Genomic DNA, 22,795 nt, shown 5'->3' on the forward strand with positions numbered 1-22,795 from the left:
GAAGCTCTTCTGGTATTTCAAAGGTGTGTTAACTTAGACGCACAAGAACAACAGGACAGGGCGGGCTTAAAACCTTTCACTAAAGAAGTCACAGGCCCGAGGCATGACCACCTACCGAGGCATGACCACCTACCGTGACCTGTCCAGGTAGGAATTTACAATCAGGTCACCCCGTGAGGTCACTTTTCCACAGAACCCCTTTTGTTGGATCCACATCTGGATTTCACCTTTTGAAGAACTGTCAGACTGTGTCCCCAGGTGGCTGCCCCATTTGACATTCCTCCCAGCCATGCAAGCAGTCTGGTTTTTCCACATCCCACCAACGCTTGTTAGATATTATCTGTCTTTTTGGTTCTAGTCATCCTCGTGGGTGGAAAGTGGTATCTCATTGCATTGTGGTTTTGATTTGAATTTTCCTGATGACTGACATTGAGTATCTTTTCATGTGCTTATGGGTCATTTGTACATTTTTGGAGAAATGTCTGTTTGGATCCTTGGCCTGTTTTTTTAGTTGGCTTATTTGTCTCTATTTTTCTTTTGTTAGAGTTCTTTCTATATTCTAGATATATTCTTTCTCAGATATATGATTGCAAACATTTTTTTTCTCATTCAGTGGGTTGTCTTTTCACTTTTTAAAACATTGGGGGGGTGTAATTGACGTATAACGTTATATTAGTTTCAGGTGTAAAATGTAATGACTCAATATTCGCATATATCGCAAAGCGATCAGCACAGCTGGTCGTCAGCAGCCCTCACCACACGCAGTTAGAAAAGATTTTTTCTCGTGACGAGAACTTTTATTCTCTTAGACACTTTCAAATCTGCAGTGCGGTGCAATTGGCCCCAGCCACCACGCTGCGCATTACAGCCTCGTGACTTTATTTATAACTGGAAATTTCTACGTTTTGACCCCTTTCAACCATTTCCCCATCCATCTGCCCCCTGCCTCTGGCAGCCACCAGTCTGTTCTCTGTGAACTTTTTTTTTAAGGATTCCACATGTAAGTGAGATTATAGCTTGTCTTTTCTGACTTATTTTACTTAGCATAAGGCCCTCAGGGTCCATCCATGTTGTAGCAAATGGCAAGATTTCATTCTTTTTTATGGCCGAATGCTATTCCATTGTATATATGGATATACGTATATGTGTACATGTAAATGTGTGTGTGTGTGTGTATGTACACATATACACACGCATAAATACACCAAATTTTTTAACCCATTATTCCGCGGATGGACACCAGGTTGTTTCCATGTTTTGGCTATTATGAATAATGCTGCGGTGGGCGTGGCGTCGTATATCTCTTTAAGTTACTGCTTTATTTTTCTTCAGCTCGATGCTCAGTAGAGTTGTTGGATCATATGATAGCTCTACTTTCAATTTTTTGAGGAACCGCCACACTATTTCCCATGGTGGCCGCATCAGTTTCCATTCCCACCGACAGTGCACGTGGGTTCCCTTTTCCCCACGTCTTCACCAGCACCTGTTAGTTCTTGTCTTTTTAAAGTAGCCATCCTAACAGGTGTGAAGCGTTCCCTCACCGTGGTTTTGATGGCCTTTTCACTTTCGATGTTATCTTTCGAAGCACAAAATCTGTAGATTTTGATGTCCGGCTTATCTTTTGGTCATCGTCGTCACTTCTGCTTTTATCGTCACGTCTAAGAAACCCTTGTCAGACCCACAGCCACAAAGGTTTGCCTCCATGTCTCCTTAGAAGAGTTTTACAGTTTCAGCTTTTACATTTAGGGCTTTGGCCTATTCTGACCTATTTTGAGTTCATCTCATAGATGGTGTGAGGTAGGGGTTCACTTTCATCTTTTTTTTTGCATGTGGTTTCGGAGAGGCTGGGTTACTTGTCAAGGTCACAGCCTGGTAAGTGATGGCTGAAACCACAAACCTGACTTTCCAGCCTCGGCCTCCGCCCACGTCACGGCCTCGGCGCCTCCCCTCATGTCTGCCTCAGCCGTGCTTTGACTGCCTGTTTCTGGGGATCGTTTATCTCTGACCCTGAAGACAGGAACCAAGTCCGAGAGTGACAGTGAAAGTCATGCCCTGCAGAACCTGGGGTGCTCATCACGTGTGTTGTTTCCTTGCGGGAGTAGGCCGTGCCTTGGAGGTCTGGGCATGATCCATGCATGTCTCCATCTCTCCGTAGCCCTGCCTGGTAGCCCCCTCCCTGAATGCCAACCCTGCCTCTGCTGGCCTTCCCGCCTCCCGCCAGTGTTCTGCGATTTCATCCTGGCCCATGGCAGGTGGCAGGCCCTTGCTGTCCTGGCCTGCCTGCCTGCCCATCGAGACCTTCCCAGGACCAAACCCCTTTATGCCCCTGAATTTAACCCTGTTAGGCGTCAGGGCCCAGAGGCTCAGGCTGGGGTCAGGCCAGGGGCCGGCGGTCATGACTGGGGCTGTCTGAAACAAAGAGTTGGGAGTTGGCATAGAGCAGCCACGCGCCGAGCTGCTCCGCAGGCACATTCGATTGCGCATCAGAGATGTTAGAACAATTGAATTTTAATCTAAACTGGAGAGGTAGCTCTCAGACTGGGAGTTAAAGTGTCAGGAGAAAGAATTGCTTTTGCAAACCCAATTTTCCCACCTTTTGATGCGTTGTGGAGCAGAGGACCCTAACAGCTGTCGGGGACCAGCCCTGTACCCCGGAGGCAGCACTCGCATTCTGAGACCAGCCCTGGCTCCCGTCCGCACCCCGCACCCTTCGTAAGTGTTTGGTTAGCTCTCAGCCCTGGGGGCGGGCACAGGAATCACCTTTTACAGATGGGGAAACCGAGGGCAGGAGTGAATTGTCCAAGGTCACCGCAGTGGGTCTCCTGTCTGTCCCTTATCGCCTACCCTGACCGGGGGGCGAATGCAGCTAGAGGAGGGATGGGTGATGGCGACAGCTCTGACCAGCGGCGGCCCTGGCAAGGCCCATGGCTGACTTTGGTCTGTGAAACGGTGGGGATGAAAAGTCTAAGGTCTGATGTGTCTCCCAAACCCGGCCTGAGGCTCAGAGCCCCTCTGAGCCCTGGTGCCCCGAGGAAGTGAGCGCCCTGATGCCACGGGTGCCGGGCGCGTGCCACGTGGTAGCCGCCCCCCGGGTCCGTGGAGAAGGCCCTGCCTGCAGTGCCCACCCATGGAGCTTGTCTAGTGTGTGTGCTTTGCTGTCATCCAAAGAAAGGGGGCTGGAGGGCACGGGGGCTGGATGCTGGTCCCTCCACCTCTGTCCTGGCACAGCCGGGCCACTGGCAGGGTAGATGCTGCCCCTTCTTTCCCCCTGTGGAAGTCTCCAGGCTTCGCGTACCCGCCTCTTCTTTAGCCAGCTAGGTGTTCCGTTCCTTCTGGGCACTCGGCAGGTGGCAGCTTTAGCCTCGTGACCGATTCGGGACCAGTGAGGGTGGGGGCCGTGGTATTCGGTCCGCGGTTCACTTTTGTTTGGCGTTTCTTTGCTGTGCTGGTGTTGCGTTCGCTCAGGTGTGGTCGTTCTGGGACTCAGCGCTTTAATAGCTCAGTCGCTCTCTGGTGCCCTTTGGTGCCTAATTTCTCAGGAAACTAGATCTTGTTTGCTTGATATTCTGTGCTTCCTCTGATGATGAGTGGCTCTATTGTGTCATGTGCCTCATGGAAAACAGGCTCTTGGAAGTGATGACACTACAGATCAGCCTGCAGGTGTCTGCTTGACCAGTTATCGGACACACATCACCGTGTTCTTATTTCGGCCATACCCGTGGCAATTGTTTTGACTCTGATTTAATTGTTTTGGCTTTTTTTTTGATTTTGCTTTAATTGCTTACATGCACCTACTGAATTTTTACGTTTGTTTTTATGTAACGAATGGCATATGGATACAATAGAAGTAATTAAAAGTATGCTCAGTTTTGTAGGAAGTCGCCAGACTGTCACATTGCTGCACGTCCCCGCGGCGCTGAGCGTGAGTCCTGCTCCACGTCCTCGCCAGCCTTGGTGATGTTGGCGTCCGGATTTTGGCCATTCCAGTGGGTGTGCAGTGGTTTGAAGTCACAGTTCGCTAATGACCATACGGTGCTCAGCAATTTCTCATGTGCTTACTTGCCATCTATGTGCCTTTATGTGGTGTCTCTTCCGATCTCGTGCTCATTTTCATACTGGGTTGTTCGTTACTGTTGGGTTTTAAGAGACCTTTGTATATTTTAGATACACATTCTTCTTCGGGTATGTGTTTTGTAAATATTTTCTTCCAGTCTGTGCCCTGTGTCTTTATTCTCTTAGTGGTGTCTGGGTTGGTTCCTCCAAGTGGCCCAGCCTTGGCACTCAGCCATGTTGGGGGCTTTTCCTAGATCCAGGGAGTGTCGGAGATCATGTAAGGTGTGACAGTGCAAGGGACTCCCAGCTCTGCGCTCAGCCCCCATGGTACAGGGGAAGAAATCGACCCTACAGGTGCCGTGACTGACTTACAGGCACATTGCAGGCGTGGTAGAGCCAGGACTCTGACCCAGATCAGGTTTCCTGGGCCAGCTGGCCCTGGACATTTCCATGCTGCCTCTTGGGGCACCTGTGGACGTGGTCTGTGGGTGATGCCCAGCTGGCTGGGCGACTGGATGCCCAGGATATTGGGCGGGGCTGGAGTTCCACAGGCTGAGAGGGTCGCTCTGCTCTCTCCTGGGCCCCTTCACGGTCCAGCCTGACTTTCCCCCCAGGCCTTCAGGCCCAGTGTCTTCAGGGAGGCGTCTCCCAGGGGAGCCTGGGAGCCCTGCCAGGTGAGACTTGGCATGGCCATGTGGAGCACAGGCCTGTGATGCGGTTACTCTGGAGGAGTACTCAAGACCAGCTCGTCTGCCCACTGTGGCTTCGCTGCTAGCCCTGTGGGCGTGAGACGCCTTTGATTGGTGCCACAGTGGCAGGTCGGGCTCTCAGCCAGGGCGCACCTGGAGCTCCCAGGGTCATCCACGACCTCCCTCCTGCCTTTTCCGGGGGCCTCAGGCACAATGCCGTTGGCCGGGGCACTTGGGGGACCCTACTTCCAGCACAGCTCAGCTCCCTAGGGACTTTGTGGCAGTCACTGCCACCTCTTGGAGAAGTGGGCTGAGTTCCAGTAAATTCTCCTTGGGTCAGTGAGTGAAGTCGGGATGGAAGGCGTTTCTGCAGTGGGGCCGGGGTGGGAGGCACGGCTCTGCACCCCGACGACTATGCTGAGGTGTCCTTCATGTGACCGCTCGTACTTCAAGTGAGCAGCTTGGTAAATTGCGACATGGGCACACCTGTGCCGCCATCGCTGCGTCGAGGGAATGAGTGTGCCCAGCCTTGTACGGTGCCTTCTTGCCCCATAGGAATCCCTCCCTCTGCCCTTCCCACCCCAGGCAGCCACCGACCTACAGCTGAGTTTACATCTTCTAGAATTTTATAAAAACGGAAGTACCACGTGCTCCTCTCCATCTCGCCTCCTCCTCCCCCAGCACGGTCACCCCGAGACCCACCCACGCTGTCGCATGGCCCTCGGCCTTTCTTTCTGTCGCCGAGTGGCGCCCGCCGCGGGCCACGCACTGTGCGTTCACCTGAGGGTGGGCGTCCAGTGGTTTCCACTTTGGGCTGTCACAAGGGACACCTCTGGGTGCATTCTTCTCGTGCTTTCGACCCGCGGCTGGGGAGCCTTGCGTGGCGAGGGCCCACGTGAGTCGTGTGTGGACCTTCCACCGCGGGGCGGGTTGGCACCCCAGCCCCCGTGGTGTTCGAGGGTCAACCGTGCGAGTCTTTGCGGGGACGTGTGCCTTGTTGGTGCACTCAGGCACGTTCCAGGGAGACACGTCGCAGTCTGGTGCCCCCAGCTCCTCGTCAGCGCGTGGCACAGGCAGTAGTCACTCTCGGTCGCGTAGGGGGACCGCACTGTGGCTTTCATTGCATTTTCCTATCGTCTGGTGACGCCGAGCATCTTCACGTGTGTATATTTGCCTCCTGCGTATCTTGCTGGGCGAAGTATCTGTTCAAGTCTTTTGCCCATTTGAAAATTGGGTCATCCGTTTTGCTGCCTGTGAGCGTTCTTACGGGGTCTGCATCTAAGTCTCGCCCCTCCGCTTCCACTGCATGGGGAGTGAGCTGTGGCGGGAGCAAAGCGGCCTCCGGTTCTGGGAAAAGTGACTCGGAGTCCCCCTCACGGCCTCTCTTCCGAGGTCCCGCCGATCAGTTAGGCTGACCGATCTTTTGAGTTCTGGGTCCCTGTCTGTCTCACTTCCTATCTTTCTGCTTGGCTCTGGGACGACCCTGCCCCTGACGCTTGGGCAGGTGCGGGACCGGTAAGGGAGGAGGAGCTGCCATCTCGAGACCTTTTTCAGTCTCCAGATGTCTTAGAAAGCCCGCCATTGGAGGGGTCATTCCAAACTGAAGAGTCTTCCCTCTGAGGACGCCTCATTTTGGTTTTAACGTCTATGGTTTGTTTAAAAGCTTTCTCTGCATAGCGTTTCCTCAGTCACGGGTGCCAGTTTCTTTTCTGCATATTACTGGCCTGTATCTCAGCGTCAGGTACAAATCCTCCGTCCCCTGTTGGGCGACTCATTTAGAAAATTCTTACCTCGTCGAGGGTTGCATTGGATTCTGCCTTTTGCTGCAGTGAGCACGGCTTTATCTTTAAGCCAGTCTTGCGGTATCTTAATGATTTTTCTATATCTTAAAAAGAGCCCGATGAGGCACATCGTATCTGGTTCTCCTGTATGTGAGTCGTTTTAACTCACTCCATTTTGTCGCTTCTTTGGTGTTTTGGTAGCAAGCACAGTAGATCTTCGCAGCGGGGTGGGGTGCGCCTCCTTCTGGCCGACCTTGCTTTTGGGGACCCATCCGTATACTGTGCGTGGCCCTTCGTGGACCGGTCTGAGCCATGTGGGCCTGGGGCAAGCGTCCTTCCTTCTTCGTTCCTCCTTTCCACACGGGTGGAAGCTGGGGCTCGAACCAGGCAATTTCATAGATCTCTCTCAGCTCCGATTTCCTGTGAAAGGTCAGGGCACACACGTAGCACTGGCAGTGAGGCCGTGGCTGCCCCTTCTCTGGGTGGTGTGGGGTTGAGGGAGGAGCCGAGTTCAAAGGGCACTGCTTCAGTGGGTGGGCCCTCTCCAGTCTCATCTGGCTGCGGCTTTGGGAGGGACCGGCAGAGGCCATCTTCCTGCTTTGGCAGGACATGTCCCTAAAATTCTTCTGGAAGCTAGTCTGTTCTTGTAGGAAAATCACGAAGTGAGCTGGGAGCTGTGGGGAAACCTGAGATGACCAGCGGCAGGGTGTCTGGGGGAGGCCCCAGTCTGGTGCACCAGGGTGGGCAGAGCTGAGGTGTCTAGACACTTGGCTCTGGGCTACCCCACGGCCTTGGGGGCCTTTTCTCCACCTGAAAGTGAGAGCTATCTGGACCGCACCCGGTGTGCGGCCCTCTTGGGGGTCACTAGTGCCGTTTATGGTGGTCTGTGTCCAACGTGGCCTGTGCAACACATTTGGCCTTTTGGTCCAGGCTTTTCGTGGGGGGCAGGACGGGCCGCCAGCCAGGCATGTAAAGGTCTTGAGTGTCCAGCCGACCCAAGGGGACTCAGGGTCCAGGGGTGAATGAAGGCAGGATGGGGGCATCTCCTCACTCACTCTGCAGCTTGGCACATATTCAGGGTGCTGTGCTGTGCCTGGCATGGAGCCAGGTGCTGGGGGCACAGTGGTGAGACGGACTGCTGGCCTTGCATCATGGGGATGGCTTGGGGAGCTGCCCGTAAATGGGGTCACTTCTACTCACAACTACTCACAGTGGAGCACCCTGGGGAGCAGCTGAGGCACTGAGGGACCCCTGCTCAGCCACGTCGGTTGGGAAGGCTCTCTGGGAAGGTTTTCAGCCCTGACCTCCTTCAGGTAGACATCTTGGGTGTGATCAAGCCTCTTTGCCCCTTCAGAGCCCCCTCCCCTGCCTGGCTTCTAGGCACGACGCACGCTGGGCTGGCAGAGCCCAGGGTGGCCTTGCTACCACCCGCCCTGGCCCAGGCCTGGGCCCAGGTTCCACCAGCCTCTCTGTGGAACCTGGTGCTGCGGCGTCGGCCAGGCTGGAATTTTCTTTCTCTTTCTACGTAAAGGTGGGAGGGCTTGTGGCTGTGGCGCCGGTGCTTCTGGTCATTATATTTAGGGAAGTCCTTGGATTGGGGCCTGTTTAAAGGGCAGAAGTCCGCTCGCTTTTGACGAGGGGTTTGTCTGAGATGTGTGCAGGCCATGTATGCTAAGTCTAAGGGGCGCTCTGCCACTTAGACTTTACCCCTGAGGGCACACCTGCCAGATGTGCCCCACGGGCCAGGTGGCCCGGTGGCCAGGAGGCAGGTTTTTGGGAGCATGCCTCGAGTGGTCCTCAGGCCGATTCATTCATTCGTGGTGGCCAGAACCTCTCCTGATTGACAGCGCACTGGCTGGGAACTCGCTGCAGGTTTCCTGGGAGGCAGTGTCTCTTGGGGGTGGTGTTGGGCACTGCCACAGTCAGTCACACATGCAGCCTCCTCTCAAGGCTACCCTGATCCGTGGACTGCTTTCTTCCTAACCTGGAAGCGGGGGGCAGAAGGAGGCGGAGGGTGCGTGCAGGCCCCCCGGGACAGGGAGGTCTGGGGGGGGGCAGGCGGGGCTGCGGCTGGGAGGAGACGAGGACGGCGAGCTGAGCGTGGTTGGGGGGAGGAGGGATTGGTGGGAGGACGGCTGAGGCTGGCGGAGCTGGCGGCACTGCCTGCCCACTTCTCTCGCCAGTGGCTCATCGGACCCTAGAGTTCGGGGAGGTGGCCGCGGGCGTGGTGTCAGATGCCAGCGCCCTTGAGCAGGAAGCCGGGCTGCGTATGTGATGGGACCTCTCACTGTGAGCTGCACTCTGGCCCATGACCCTCCTCCCACCTGCTGATCAGGAAGCTCTGGAAGGCTTGCAGCGTGGGGCCAGGCCTTTGCACAGACACCGGAGAAAGACCGGGCGGGCGTCACCCTCTCCGCCGGCCTCCCGGAGGCCTCTCAGAGGCGGCCCCTGTGACGTCTTGATCTCATGGCAAGGCAGCTGGAGGGCTCGCAGATTCACTTCTTCTCGTGAGGACGTACAACATGAGGTTTTTATGACACTGGCTTCTTGTGGACTCTTCCTGGTTCAGTGGTAGCCCAGGGGGCCAGGCTGCTCCCCACTAGATCCGGCATGGCAGGAAGTTGTGAAGATGTTTTTGGTGGGGAGGATGGGTGAGTCGGTGACGCCAGCTGTCCCCCTTGCCTCTCTGGACCTGGGATGTCCCAGCTGGCATGGCTTCCCAGCTGAGCAGGTACCTCTGGTCACAGGTCCCTTGTGCAGCTGCCACTGTGGCAGGTGGTCTGACCGGGGGCACTGAAGGGGTCGGTCGGGTAGCAGAAGGGAGGCGGCCCCTGTGTCCAGCAGGCTGGCTGGCTTCATGCGGCCAGCAGCACCCGTCCCTGGCCCGGTTCTTGCCAGCCCTGGATGTTAGGTGGTTAACCAAAGCTGGGACAGGAAGTCCTGCCTTGGGCGGCCACCTGGGCTCCCAGCAGGGTCAGGTTGTGGGTGCTCAGAAGAGTGAGGCACGCTCGGCGTGGCACGCTCCCACCCGGCCCGAGCCCCCGGGATGCTGGCCAGCTGCTTCTCCTTAGGCCTTGCTGCCCGGTGCTCCCCTTTGTCACACTGGTGGGCTTCTTGGGGTGGGCCGAGCGCTGCAGAGCTCCTGCCTCAGCCCAGAGCCCTGGGCGCTTGGGGCTGGTGGGTGCTGGTCGGCGGGCCGCATGGGGAGCTTCTGCTGGTCCATTCCCTGTCCGGCTTGGTGCCTCACTGGGCCCCAGGGACTGTTTCCCGGCCCAGCTGGTTTTCGTGCCCCTGCCTCTTCTGGGCGGTGTAGCGGTGTCTCTAGGGGCTGGAGGACCTTTGCCACAACCTTCTCAGGCAGCAAATTGGAGAGGACAAGCAGTGCCACTTCCATCAGGGTCCCCTGTGGAGAGATGGGGTGTTCACGTGTGCCTGAGCCTGGCTTCCAGGCCCCGAGGTCAAGGCTGCTGGTGAAACAGCCTGTCCCCCAGGCAGTCCTCCTGGTACGTCCCGGCCGAGAGATTGAGCCACAGCTCCTTTCCTGCCTGGAATGGCGATTCCGGCTCTTCCTCCCTGCGTCCTCAGAGCCCAGCTCAGGCCCACCTCAGACCCGCCAGGGTACTGCTCCCTGTGCTGAGTGGGAAGGAAGCCCCCTGGCCACCTGTGGCTCCACAGGGAGAGAGGGTCTGCTGCTGCCTCTCTGGTTTGAGCCGAATTCAGAAAAGACATGTCCAGGGAGCTTCCAGCACCTCCAGGCCCTGCCGGGACCTCAGCAGCTGGCCCAGCGGCTCTGCCCGTCTTTGGGCGCAGGCGGAAACCCTGAGAAGGGCGTACTTGTCACGGAAACCTGGCTGTGCTTGCTGCTGCCACCATCTATGTCAGAAGGATATTTGAGCTTTCACTGTCAGATAAAGAAAACAAGGTCCCACCCCTAGTTACCGTGGAACTCACACAGCAGTGTTTAATTTTAGCAGTGACATTTTCTCTCAGAATCAGAGATGCTGGCCCATGCTGGGGTGGGGGGCTGCTGCCGGAGGGGCAGGCAGGGGTCAGCGCCTGTGGAGCTCCGCAAGGCCAGCAGGAGCTGAGCCAGGCTGGAGCTGAGGCCACCGCAGCAGGCTGTGGGGCTCTCGTCCCTGCCACTCACTGCTGCCTCCTGGGGCCGCCCAGGGGCACAGCCTGTGTGAACTTTTGGGGTACTGTAACAGATGACTGCAAACTGAGTGGCTTAAACAACAGAAATGTATGCGTTCACCACCTGGAGGCCACATGCCCCCAAACCAGGGCGACTGTGCTCCTTCTGCGGGCCCTGAGGGCGGGTCCTCCCTCCTCTTCCAGCTTCTGGTGGCTGCTGGCGATTCCTGTGCTTCTTGGCTTGTAGAAGAATCGCTGTGGTCTCTGGCTCCGTGGTCATGTGGCCTCCTCCCTGTCCATGTGTCCTTCTGATATGTCCAAATTTCCCTCTTCTAAGGACACCAGTTACACTGGAATAGAGCCCACCCTCATGACTTCATCTTAGCTCGATTACACCTGTGAAGACCCTGTTTCCAGACAAGGTCACAGTCACAGAGGCTGGGGGTGAGGACGTGGACGTACCTCTTTGTGGGACACAGTTCAACAGGACAAAGTCTCAGTGTGGGGACAGGGCTGGCCCTCAGAGTATCTGCTGTGAGACTGGGCACATGGAACGCACAGCAGAGGGCAGGGCGGCTCCTTCTGGTCCCCAGGCTGTCCCTTGCCCACCCTTTCTAGCTCCATTCCCCTGCCTCTCCTGCCCCCGCCCACGGTGCTGTCTAGGAGAGGGTAGGACCCAAGAGCTGGACCCAAGAGCCCCTGCTGCAGACAGCCCTGGGGCTAGGCGCCGGCCAGTCCAGGGGACAGTGGCTTCGGGGAGGTGAGATCAGGGAAGGCCTTGCTGAGGACATGCATTTGAGCTGTGCTTTGAAGAAATTTTAGAGACCAGCTTGATGTGGTTTTAAATTCCCAAGGCCCTGGAGGCATCTCAGTGATGTTTCCCTCCCAGCTCCAGTCGGTGCTCGGTCCCTTTTCCAGGACCAACGGTAGCTTCCAGTTCCCACATCCGGAGACGGTCTGCACTGGCCCTGCAGGCGTAGTCACCTGGTCCCCATCATCTGGCGCTTTTCCGCTCTGGTCCTCCCTCGTGCTTAAGGCTGTGTGCACTGCCACAGGTGTGGATGTAGCTCAGTCTGACTAGTCCCTTATTGGTGCATATATGGCATGGCCAGTCTTCTGATTATAAACAGCTTTGCAGCAAGTGACTTTGAACACACTCAGTTCAGTCCTGGGTGGGAGTGTCTGTAGGATAAGCTCCTGCCCACGGTATTGCTGCATCAGAGTACGCCTGTGCGTTAGCAGTTGTGATGGATGGTGCGGGGTCACCCGCTGTAAGGCTGTGTCCACTCGCGCTCCCCCGTTTGTAGATGGGGCCCCTTCCTTCACAGAGCAGAGGTCGGATGCTGCAGGGATGGGTGGGCACAGGCCTGGCGGTGGGGACTGGCCCATGGAACTGGTTTGGTCAGGCGCAGTGTGGAACCCTGCAGGGCAGCGGGAGACGAGGCAGGACAGCCTGAGGGCTTCAGAGGCCTGGCTGCAGGCCTGCGTCTTCATTTTGGAGGTAGGAGGGGCCCTGCAGGGTCTGAGGAGGGGGTGACAACTACTCCTGCTTAAGGAGGTCACTCTTGGGACACTGGATAAGCATGGGTTAGGGCCAGGCAGCAAGAGGAAGTATTGAAGCCCACTGTCCACCCCACCCTGGGAGAGACCTTCCTGCATGCCACTGGCTTCAGTGTCTCCTGAGGCTTCCCAGTCCACCTTGGTCCCAGCTCTGGGCCTGAGTGATGAGCTCCTGCCCTTCTCTGCACACACAGACACATAGACACATGGACACATGGACACAGGCACAGACACACAGACACACACAGATACATGGACACAGAGACAGTTACAGACACACACCGGCACACACACAGACAGAGCCATGGACTGGGCCCCGTCCCACAGACACACAGACACTGGAGCCTGGGCCACACATAGACACAGGCAGACACAGACACACATAGACACACACACATAAATATGCAGATAGAACACACATAGACACACACAGACACAGATATACACACACACAGAGACACAGATATACAGACACACACAGAGGCCACTGGGCAGCTTGGGGTATTGCCTCACTGAGCTCTCCTGGCTGAGATGTCCCACCTCCACTTTCTGGAACATTCCCGTGGCCCGGGTGTCACTTCTTCTGGAAAGTGTTCCAGAGTCCATGTGGGTTGGCCGCTCCTTCTGGGAGTGACCCCTGTACCTGGGTTTCATGGCCCCATTAGAATTCTTGCTGTCAGTCTGGCCTCTGCCTCAGAGGGGCAGGGGGCCACTTCTGTTAGCTTTCGGCCACAGCCCTGCCCTGGTGACCCTGTGCTCTGGGGCAGGAACAGCTGGCAGAGGGGGAGGGGCTGCTGGCCAGTGGCTGGGAGGGTGGGAGAGCAGGAAACAGGGCAGAGGACACTCAGGGCGTGCACCTGCAGAGAGAAGGCTGCCAGGCCACCGGCCAGCTGAGAGGACGGGGTGGGGGGTGTAGGAATGCCCCCAAGATGGCCTTCCTTTCCCCGAAGTTTCTGCGGTCCAGGAGTGGGAGGATGCGCAGGGTGGCTGGGCAGAGACGGCTGGTGGCAGCTCCCGGGACTGGTCCCGCCTGCCGCCTGAGCTGCCCCTGTAGTGTCGGAACCCTTCATTCAGGGGCCACCGTCCCAGTGTCAGGGGCCTTCACGTTAAACTCTGGGTCTCTGGGCTGTCTTGAAAATCCCGAAGCTTTGGCATCCTGGACTCATTCCTGCGCGGCCAGTCTGCCAGCCCCCCGGCCAGCGTGCGTGCCCCGGCCTCTTGGGCCCACCACCCGCCGCCTCCCTGGCCAGGAGACCGGGGCAGTGCTGCTGGGGGTCGTGCTCGCTCCATTGGGCTTTGTTTTCTTTTATAATAATAGCAAAGTGGAAAGCGAGGCCCTTTTCATACCCGTGTCTTTATTTAGAATGGAAAAAGGAAAGCTTGCATTAGGGCTACGCGTTCCCCTGGCTGTCCTCCAGGATGACCAGGCCACGGCGGGGAGCTCTGGGGAAGGCGAGTCGAGGAAGAAGGGCCTGGGAGAGTGACCGGGCAGTTTGGGGTGTCCTGGGGGACAGCCCTGCCCGGCAGCTCTGGAGCCATTTGGAAGGAAGGAAGGAAGGAAGGAAGGAGAGAAGCAGAGGCAGACGGGGGCAGATGGCCAGCGCATCACTGGGCAGTGGGATGAAGGCGGGGAAGGGAGCAGCCAAGGCTGCGGGGAGGGCGTCTGGTTGGGGGCCGAGGGGAAGGGGTGAGCCTGCTTCTGTGGTACTGCACAGTGCCTGGTCAGGATCAGGTCGTAGGTAGAGGTTTGTGCCTGCACCATGTGCCTGAGTGGTCGGCAGGCCTGGGGAGTTGGGACAGGGCTTGGTGCAGGACCCAGGGTGACCAAGTCGGCTGGGGGCCAGCTGGCATCCGTGGGTCTTCATGTGCAGAGCAGGCAGTCTGGAGTGCCTGGTGTTTGCTCCCACTGGGAGTGCACCAAGTGCCCCAGTCCCGGGGTAGTGGGAGGCTGTTGGCGCGGGGTCTCTGGGGACCCCTAGTGTTGCAGGGTGACTCAAGACTGTCTCCGGCCTCAGGCGCTGGCCCCTGTTCTGTCTCCAAGGGGCTCGCTTCCCTTTCCTTCCTCATTGCCACTTCTCTGAGTGTCAGCACCTCCTCCTCCACGCTGGGGCCTCCGTGGGCACCTGTCTTCCCAGCCGCGCTGTGCGCAGCCCCCCTGCACAGACAGACAAAGCGAAGCCCGCACGGGGCGTCAGGCTCCCCCAGAGAGGCAGGCCCTGGTGCTCGTGGGCAAGGACGGACCTGTGTCCTCACCTCTCTGGAGCCCAGGGGCTCTGTCGCCTGCAGCTCCACAGCCTCCACATGGCACCTGTGTCCGCAGGAGGACCGGCCCGGGAGCACAGATGGACTGTGCCCTCCCTTACTAAGTTGAAAACAAAACAAGTGCAAAGGAGAAGAGGTTGATGTAGCAGTTTTGTTATTTAAATTGGCTACTTTTCATTCAGACTTAAAAAAAAAAAACAACAACAAACCCAGCATAGTGGTATAAGGTTAAATTTTTAAAACTCAAAAATATTTTTAAAATTTTTAACTATTTTTTTTTTCGGTTTCATTGCGATGTAATTGACGTGTGACGCGCATCAGCTTCAGGGGTAGGACGCGGGGTCCACGTGCGTGTGCCGCGAACGATCACGGCCAGGGAGCACTGTCGCCTCACATAGGCATGTTATGGCGCAAACGATTCTGAGACCCACGGAGCCACTTGAGATTAATTATGAGCCTTTGTTAGCCGGCCGGCGACTGACTCTCTACCACGCAGGGCTAGAGGAGATCAGCCCCGAGCTTTCAGAGCAGGCAGCTGATAAAGCTCAAGACCATATCCTGGTGTCTCCTGAACAAGCCAGCAGATTACAGAAGTGGAAGTTGGCTTTTAGCATATCTTCGCCCGGAACAACACCCTTAATGAACAAGTAAATGGATTACAGAAGCAGACATTGGCCGTCTCCATATTTTATACAATACACTTCCTAAACCACACACAAGCAAGTAGGACAACTTCTGATATCTAAAGATATTTCTTCCCTGTAGCTGACTTAGCTAGTTTGCTCACATGAAAATTTTCCACCCTTAACAAGGCACAGTTTTTGTTTTTGTTTTTGTTTTGAAATTAATTATTTTTTATTATGGTGACATTGGTTAACGAAATCCAGTAGGTTTCAAGTGTACAGTTCAACGGTAAGGCGTGTATATATTGCGTTTTGTGTTCGACTTTTGTGATGAGAACTTTTAAGGTCTCCTCTTAGCAGCTTTCAAATATATGATACAATATTGTTAACTGCAGTCGCCAGGCAGCGCCTTTCATCCCAGGGACACACGCCTTTTCTAACTGGAAGCCCGAAAACCCCCTCGACCCAGCCCGCCCCTCCCCCACCGCTGGCAGCTACCCGTCTGTTCTCTGCATCTTTGATTTCCGTTTTTGTTTTAGATTCCATACCTATGCGCGATCGTACAGTATTTGTATTTCACTCAGGATCACGCCCTCAGGTGCGTCCACTCTTGTCGCGGGTGGCAGGGTTTCCCTCCTGGTCACGGCTAACAGTCCGTGGTCTGGACGCAGCCCCTCTTTACCGAGTCCTCGTTGCTGGACGCGCAGGCTGTTGCGCATCTTGACTACCACAGACAATGCCACGGGGAACGTTGAGTACGGACATCTCTTCTAGAGGGCGACTCCATCTCCTTCAGATAAGTACCCAGAAGTGGGACCTTGGATCATCACGGCAGCTCCGTCTGCAGTGTTTGAGGAAGCTCCACTTTCCAGAGCGGCTGGGTGTGCCCGTTTCCTTCCCGCCAGCGGTGCACAAGGGCTCCCTTTTCTCTGTGTCCTCGTCGTTTGTTCTATAGATGATACATTGTGGCAGGTGTGAGGCGATATCTCATTGAGTCCTTTTTTTTATTTTTTACACCTACAGCACCCGGTCTTCCTAGGTGGTCTCTCATCCAAGTACTAACCAGGCCCGACCCTGCTTAGCTTCCGAGATCAGATGAGATCAGGCACGTTCAGGGTGGCGTGGACGTGGACTCATTGGGTTTTGATTTGCATTTCCCTGACGATTAGTGATGGGGAGCCACGTACTTGTTGGTCATTTATATGTCTTCTTTGGAAAAAGGTCTATTAGTTTCTCTGCCCGTCTTTAAATTGGATTGATATTTTTTTTTTTTTGGTTTCGTTTTGCTTTGAGTTTTATGACTTCTTTATATATTTTGGATATTAACCCCTTACCAATATCTGATTTGTAAATATTTTCTCCCGTTCCATAGGTTGTCTTTTTCATTTTGCTGATGGTTCCTTTTGCTTTGCAGAAGCTTTTTAGCTTGATATAGTCCCACTTGTTTATTTTTGCTTCTTAGTGTCAAATCCAAAAACAACAACAAAAAAAATCATCGCCAAGACCGATGGCAAGGAGCTTACTGCCTATGTTTTCTTCTAGGAGCTTTTTGGTGCTAGGTCTTAGGTTCAAGTCTTTAATCCATTTCGAGTTGATTTGAAATATTCTTAAATGAACATTCAAGAAGCCAACTGAAGCTTCTTTCTTGTGCTCGGGTGGTTCCCGTGGCTGCTGCTGCCCCTGAGCCAGTGATGCAGGGTGAGAAGCCAGGTGGCCCAAACAGGCTGTGATTTTTCCTAGCCAGATCTTCCAGAATGAAGGGGCAACCTTGGGCATGAGTGACAGATACAGACAGCTTTCAGTCACCCTGGGATGCAGGTGTTCATTTTCTGAGAAAATAGCATCTCCTGGCTCATGCTTGGAGTCGGCTAGCTAACGACTTAGAAAGCAGTACAGATCACACTACAGGTGGCACTTGCCTTGCTGGCTGTGTGCCAGGCTTACCCGTTGGGTTGGTTATCTGCATTGTCTCGTGCGATCCAGTTCCTCCCTTGCAGTCGGGTAGGAAGTTCTGTTAGGCTTCTTTTACAGACACGGGAAGTGGAGGCGTGACAATTTTGGCAGCTTGCCCGGGTCACCCAGCTAGTAAGAGGGAAGCCAGGACCAACCTCAGTCTAACTGCCTCCGAGCTGCCAAATGGAGCCATTGGGCACTGCCAGGCGGAGGGTGGCGGAGCTCCATGGCCCAAGGTGGAGGGCGCCATCTCGGGGACACGTTGGCAGGCTGGGTGGCCCACAGCTGGGTGCTGGGCATGCTGGAACCGTGGCCTGTCATTGCCTGTCACCTCTCTCTGGGCCTGAGGCTTCTGTGGACAGATTTCATCAGCCAGATGATTGTCTGGGAAAGTTCCAGGCCCCGTGGGGGTGGGGCACAGTGGGCAGCACCACAGTGGGGGCACCATGCTGGCTTGTTGGGGTTCCAGGGGCTTTCCCTCCACTGGGTGCCCACGCGAGGGCATGGTTTTTCCTCTTTGGGGAAATGCGGTGGCGTTTTAGTTCTTGACCCTGGGGAGCTCCTGGCCCTCAGTCCCAGGGACTTGGCTTCCTCTGGTGCCGGCAAGGAGCTCGCCAGGGGCATGTGGTGAGTGAGCTGGCAGGTGTGTGCTGACAGGTCTCCGGGCTGTGATGCATTTCTGATCCTCAGGACTGAAGGTGGTGCTCTCAGAGATTTGTCCATTTTCCAAGTGGCCACAACCTGTGTCCTCGTGCTCATTCAGCTCTGCCGGCTGTTTGGGGACCTGGGAACCAGGAGGGACAGGCATGTCAGGAGCCCCCATAACCATGCCAACACCTTGCTTCCTTTGCCAGAAATCCCCACCACCCCAGGCTCCAGGGGTAGGTCCCCCTCTCTGCCCTCCTCTCTCCCGAGGAAACAGCCCCCAGCCCCTCGTCTGGCCTGTCAGTGAGCACCCCACCCTGACTAAACACATGGAAGTTCTTTCTTCTCTGAGAGCCGTTGGATCCTCTGGAGGACCTCGTCCTCTCCCGGGGTTGTCACTGTTCCGAGCGCCGTCCTGTCCAGAGACCTCATCCTGCCGCTTCTCTCCCCTCTGCCTAGGATCATGCGGCCAGACGATGCCAACGTGGCCGGCAATGTCCACGGAGGGACAATCCTGAAGATGATCGAGGAGGCGGGGGCCATCATCAGCACTCGGCACTGCAATAGCCAGAGTTCGGTAAGTGTCTGGGGCCACTCACCAGCCTGGAAGCGTCCAGCCCGTAGCCTGGTGTCCCGCTGTGCTCAGGGCTGCCCCACTGTTGGGTCAGGAAGGAGTTTGGGAGGAGGAGCCATCCCCTGGGCTCTAGGGCCTTCCGGAAGCTCCACCCACCCAGCCCTGTTTGTGACCCCTGGGAATGGCGTTTGGTGTAGTGCTCAGCCAGGAAGGGTGGGGACTAAGCTGATAGCCTGCCAACAGCTGCCTCTTAACACTTCCCCTCCTGTCTGGAAGAGGCTTGGTTTCTGGAATCTTCCTGAAGTACAGCCCTTACAGAGCCATGCCTGCATGGGCAGCAGACTGCCCTGGGCCCAGTCCCTCCCCTGCCCTACCCCTGGGTGGCAGTAGGCAGGTGCTGGTGCTGTGGCCCGTGGAGCCTCGCAGACCCACATAGGCGTCCAGATGCCGAGGACAAGGGCAGGGCTTTCTGGGTTTAGGACGTGGAGGCAGCTGTGGGGCGTGGCTCATCATCTCCTGCCATGCCCACGGCCCCGAGGGTCCTGACATTTTCTCTGCGGGCCAGCCAGCATGAGAGAAACCACCCTCGGGTGCTAGGGGAGGGGTCTGCCTTGTGCCACAGTTGCTAACTTGGGCCTAGCAGGATGTCTGTGGCCTCTGTGTGCCTGAGGCTTCTGCTAGCACCTGTTGTGCTGAGAGAGAGCGGTGTGTGTGTGTGTGTGTGTGTGTGCGCGCGCGCGCGCACACATGGGTGGATGTGGGCGTGGGGACCTCGGCTCAGAGAGGAATGGAAGTGGCCTGGGCCAGACGGGGATGTGGAAGAGGGCCGCCCTCCCGCCCTCTGGGAGTTTGGTTTGATCCCAAGCCCAGCCGCGTCCAGTGCACCCTCTGGTGGCCATGGAGAGGATGTGCTTGAGCCTGAGGGGTGGGGTGGGGGCCAAGTGCCTTGGTAGACTCTCTGAGGGACAGTGAGGGTCCCAGGCGGGCCTGGCAGGAGAGGCTGGACCTCTGGGGAAAAGCCCCAGGATGGGGGAGTGTGAGAGGGGGCGTTGGGAGCCGGCGGGAGACCATGCTGTAAGTCGCTGCAAGTTCTCACGCCACCCTAAGAGACAGAGGGTGGTTTTACTATCCCCACTGCACAGATGGGGAAACCGAAGCACAGAGAGGTTGAACACTGGCCTGAAGCCACACGGGGAGGCAGGTGGTTGGTCTGGGTTGTGCATCCAGGCCTCGAACCCGTGCTGCGAGCCCCGGCTCCACCTCACTTCTCTGGGGGTACGAGGGGAACATGTTGGCTTGGCGATGCCTCTGGGCTGGTGGTGCAGGATAGTAATATGCACGTTCCAGGTCCAGGAGGGGCTTGTGGGCCTGAGGCAGCTCCTCCGAGGCAGGTGACTGGCTGCTGGCCTGGGGGCTGATGATTACCTTCAAGGGGCTTTGCTGGGGCTCTGGGCAGGGCAGGGGACACCCCCATGCACCCTCCCCTGGTGGTCTCACCCTGTCTGTGGTTTAGCACCATGATGTGGCCCCAAGTTCCAACTCCACCTGGACGCTAATTCGCCCCTTGACCTTGATGGGCCCAGAAAGACACTCCAGGCCTGCCCCCAGGCTGCCACCGCTGTGCTCTCCCTCTGCTTAGTTAAATGGCCTCTGTGGCCTCCAGTTACTCAGGCTCAAACCCAGAGCCTTTGTTGACCCTGTTCTTCCTCTCAACGCTGTGGACACTGGTGTCCAGTCCTGTTGGCTCCTTCTGCTGCGTATTTCCAGATCTGAGCGCTGCTGCCCAGGTGCGCTGCTGCCCAGGTACGCCGCCACCCAGTTCCAGCCACTGCCACATCTTGGCTGAATTACCAACAGCCTCGCAAGCGGTCTCCCTGCTTTGTCCAAGCCCGCCCCGTCTGTTCTCTAGCTTCAGCCGGAGAGACCCTTCAGCTGTGAATGTCACTGAGACTGGCTGCCGTCTCACACAGGGTAGAAGCCTGAATACACGCAGGTCCCTGGCCCTGTCCGCTGGCGCCCCTGCCCGGCTCCCAGTCCTCATCTGCTCCTTGACACTCCCTTGGGCCGCACCGGCTCTCCTGCCCCAGGGCCTTCGCACTGGCTCGTCCCTCTGCTGGAGCTGCCCTTCACCAGACACCCGCACGGCCGCCCCCGCCTCCTTCCAGCCTGTGCGTGAACACGCCCTCTGCTCACGCCTTTCCGGTGCCCGGCTCCCCACTGCCACCAGCTGTGTCTCCCCACAGCGCTGTCGCCCCTGCTGTGCACTTTGCTCATCTGTCTTTGGGCCCCGTGAGGGCAGGGACTTCTGCCCATTGACTCCCCACCGGGTGCTCAGCATCGGACTATGAGCCACCTGCGGTCGCCGGAAGTTTGTGTCTGCAGTAGCCACCCGTGGGGTGCTTTTGATGGGCCAGGCACACGCCGAGTGCCCGGCCTTCCTTTCTGGGGGTGTCTCCCCAACAGTCTTCTTATCCCCACTCTGTAGGGCAGGAAATGGAGGCTTAGGAGTTAGGTAGCTTTCAAAGACTGTGCAGGGCTGTGTCCTCTAAGTGGCGTGAGCTGAGGGTGGCCTGAGTGGGCACGGCGCCGGCGCACACACAGGATACAATCAGCCCGAGCTGTTTCTGGACTCGTCCAGTTCGGTCACTTGCCTGCTCCCCACCCCTTGTCCTCTCTGTACGTGACGTCTGGCAGCCGCCATTCAGTGTCTGTATTTTACAAGGAGACAGACATGGAGTGGAGGAGTCGCTGCCTCAGGTAGCGAGCTCGTCAGCGGAAGAGCTAGGATTCGAGCCCAGGACCCAGCACTGTCCTTTCTGGCTCTGCTTCTGAGGCTCTGGTCCTGGTTCGAAGCCCTGTGGCCACTCAGGAGCCCAGACCGTGCGGTTTGCCAGGGCATCTTCACCTAATGGGCAGCGCGGTGACGGCCACCTTTGGGAGCATGGCGGAGGGCGCTTCTTAGGGTAGATGGTGATCCAGACGCTGGCGGCTGTCCCCCAGGGTGGGGCTGCCCCTCCCGCCTTGAGCCCCGGATGCAGAGTTACAGGGCACGTGACGCACAGGAGCCAGAGTCGCTGGCAGCTCAGAGAGCCTCACAGCAAGTGCAAATGCAGGCTCGCCCCGCCTCCTCGCACCCCATAGATGAAGCGTTTTTACAAATTGAAGGCAAGGCCCGCCGCCAGCAGTTAGAGTATGACTCGCTCGGTTGGAACTGAACCCCCAGTGTCTGACGTGTACCTGTACCCGTCAGTCCATACTTTGAATTTTTGGATCGTACTGGTCTCTGGAACGCATGGGGCAGGCCTGGTGCCCTGCTAGGTCCTGGGAGACAGCAGCTCACAGTCAAGTTAGAGCCACCCTGGGTCCCGGGCCTGTGTCCTCACCTCAGCCGGACATCAAGTCACCAGCAACCCAGCCAGCTCTCAGAACAGCAAACACTCTGTCACAGGGTCACGTAATCACGAAGCGAGAGCGTGGCGAGACTGTCTGCCCAGTAAACAGTGTTCTCTCCTGTAGTATTTTAAGCTGGGAGAGGACCAAGCTTAATGTTTATAAATGGCCTTCTCCCCTGGAAGAGCAGGCACCAGGCTGTCCCCAGGTGTCTCTGTGCTTGGCCTGAAGGCTCTGGATAGGTCCGTGTTAAGAGCGTCCCTTGGGACAGCACTGAGAGGTTTCTATGTCCTCTGCCTCACGTCATTCCACCCGCGTTCAGGTTACAGAGGGAACACAAATGCCCTTTGCCAGAAATTCATGCAGCTCTGAAGTGTGCAGACTAAAAAGTGAGCCAGCCTGTTCCTGTGTCTCGTGGACGCCTCCCAGAGGGGCCTGGCCTGGCCCTGCTGACCTCCTGCCTGTGCCGTTCGCTGCTCGTCCTAGCACACAGCCCGGCCTCCAGTTCCCTCTGCAGGGTCTGCCCTGCCCTCCCTCTGCATGGGGTGCCCACACCCCCACTCCTGTCACTTGACGCTTTGTCATTCAGGTCTCAGCTCCAATGCACCTTCCCTAGAGAGTCCACCCAGCCCCCTCATCCGAAGCTGTCCCCTACCACCACACGCCCTCTTTAGAGACCCACCACCGTGTGGCATTGCCCGGCGTAGGTCCTGATCGTCCGTTCCCCCGCCAGGGCCCAGGCTGGGCTCAGCACCTGGCTGCGTGAGTGCTGCGGGCAAAGGCTGCCTTCACAGCCGTGCACAGCTCAGGTCCTTCCAAGCCTCGGATGTTCAGGGGAGCGAGACATGGGCCGCGTCCCCTGTAAAAGCATTAACGTGCATGTCTGTGTTGTCTGCGTGCAGGCACACACACCACCACTCCCATGAAGACAGCAGTTCCATGCGGCGTGGGTCCTGTAACAGCGCTCGGCCATTTCCCACCCCTCCACCGCGCTGCGTTTCCAGCGTTCTGCCAGTGGGTGGTGCTGTAGCCACACGAGTTTACTTAAAGCTGAGACACAGACCCTGTGTTGTTTTCACATCGGGGTGTGTGTGTGTTGCGGCGAGGGGGACAAGCACACAGCACACGCCC

At 56.9% G+C, this 22,795-nt stretch overlaps 1 protein-coding gene and 1 pseudogene across 1 annotated transcript in view; one reads left to right on the forward strand and one right to left on the reverse strand.

Annotated features, from left to right (window-relative positions):
- ACOT7 (acyl-CoA thioesterase 7) overlaps positions 1–22,795 on the forward strand; it is an 86,550-nt gene that overhangs the window by 9,166 nt on the left and 54,589 nt on the right. The window contains exon 2 of the mRNA XM_039842033.1: positions 18,160–18,277. Within this exon, the coding sequence (XP_039697967.1) occupies positions 18,160–18,277 (118 nt within the window). The remainder of the gene's footprint in view (positions 1–18,159; positions 18,278–22,795) is intronic.
- Positions 16,117–16,235, reverse strand: LOC120585960 (uncharacterized; annotated as a pseudogene).

This window comes from Pteropus medius, unplaced genomic scaffold, assembly GCF_902729225.1.
Source record: "Pteropus medius unplaced genomic scaffold, Ma_sr-lr_union100, whole genome shotgun sequence".
In the NCBI taxonomy this organism is placed as follows: domain Eukaryota; kingdom Metazoa; phylum Chordata; class Mammalia; order Chiroptera; family Pteropodidae; genus Pteropus; species Pteropus medius.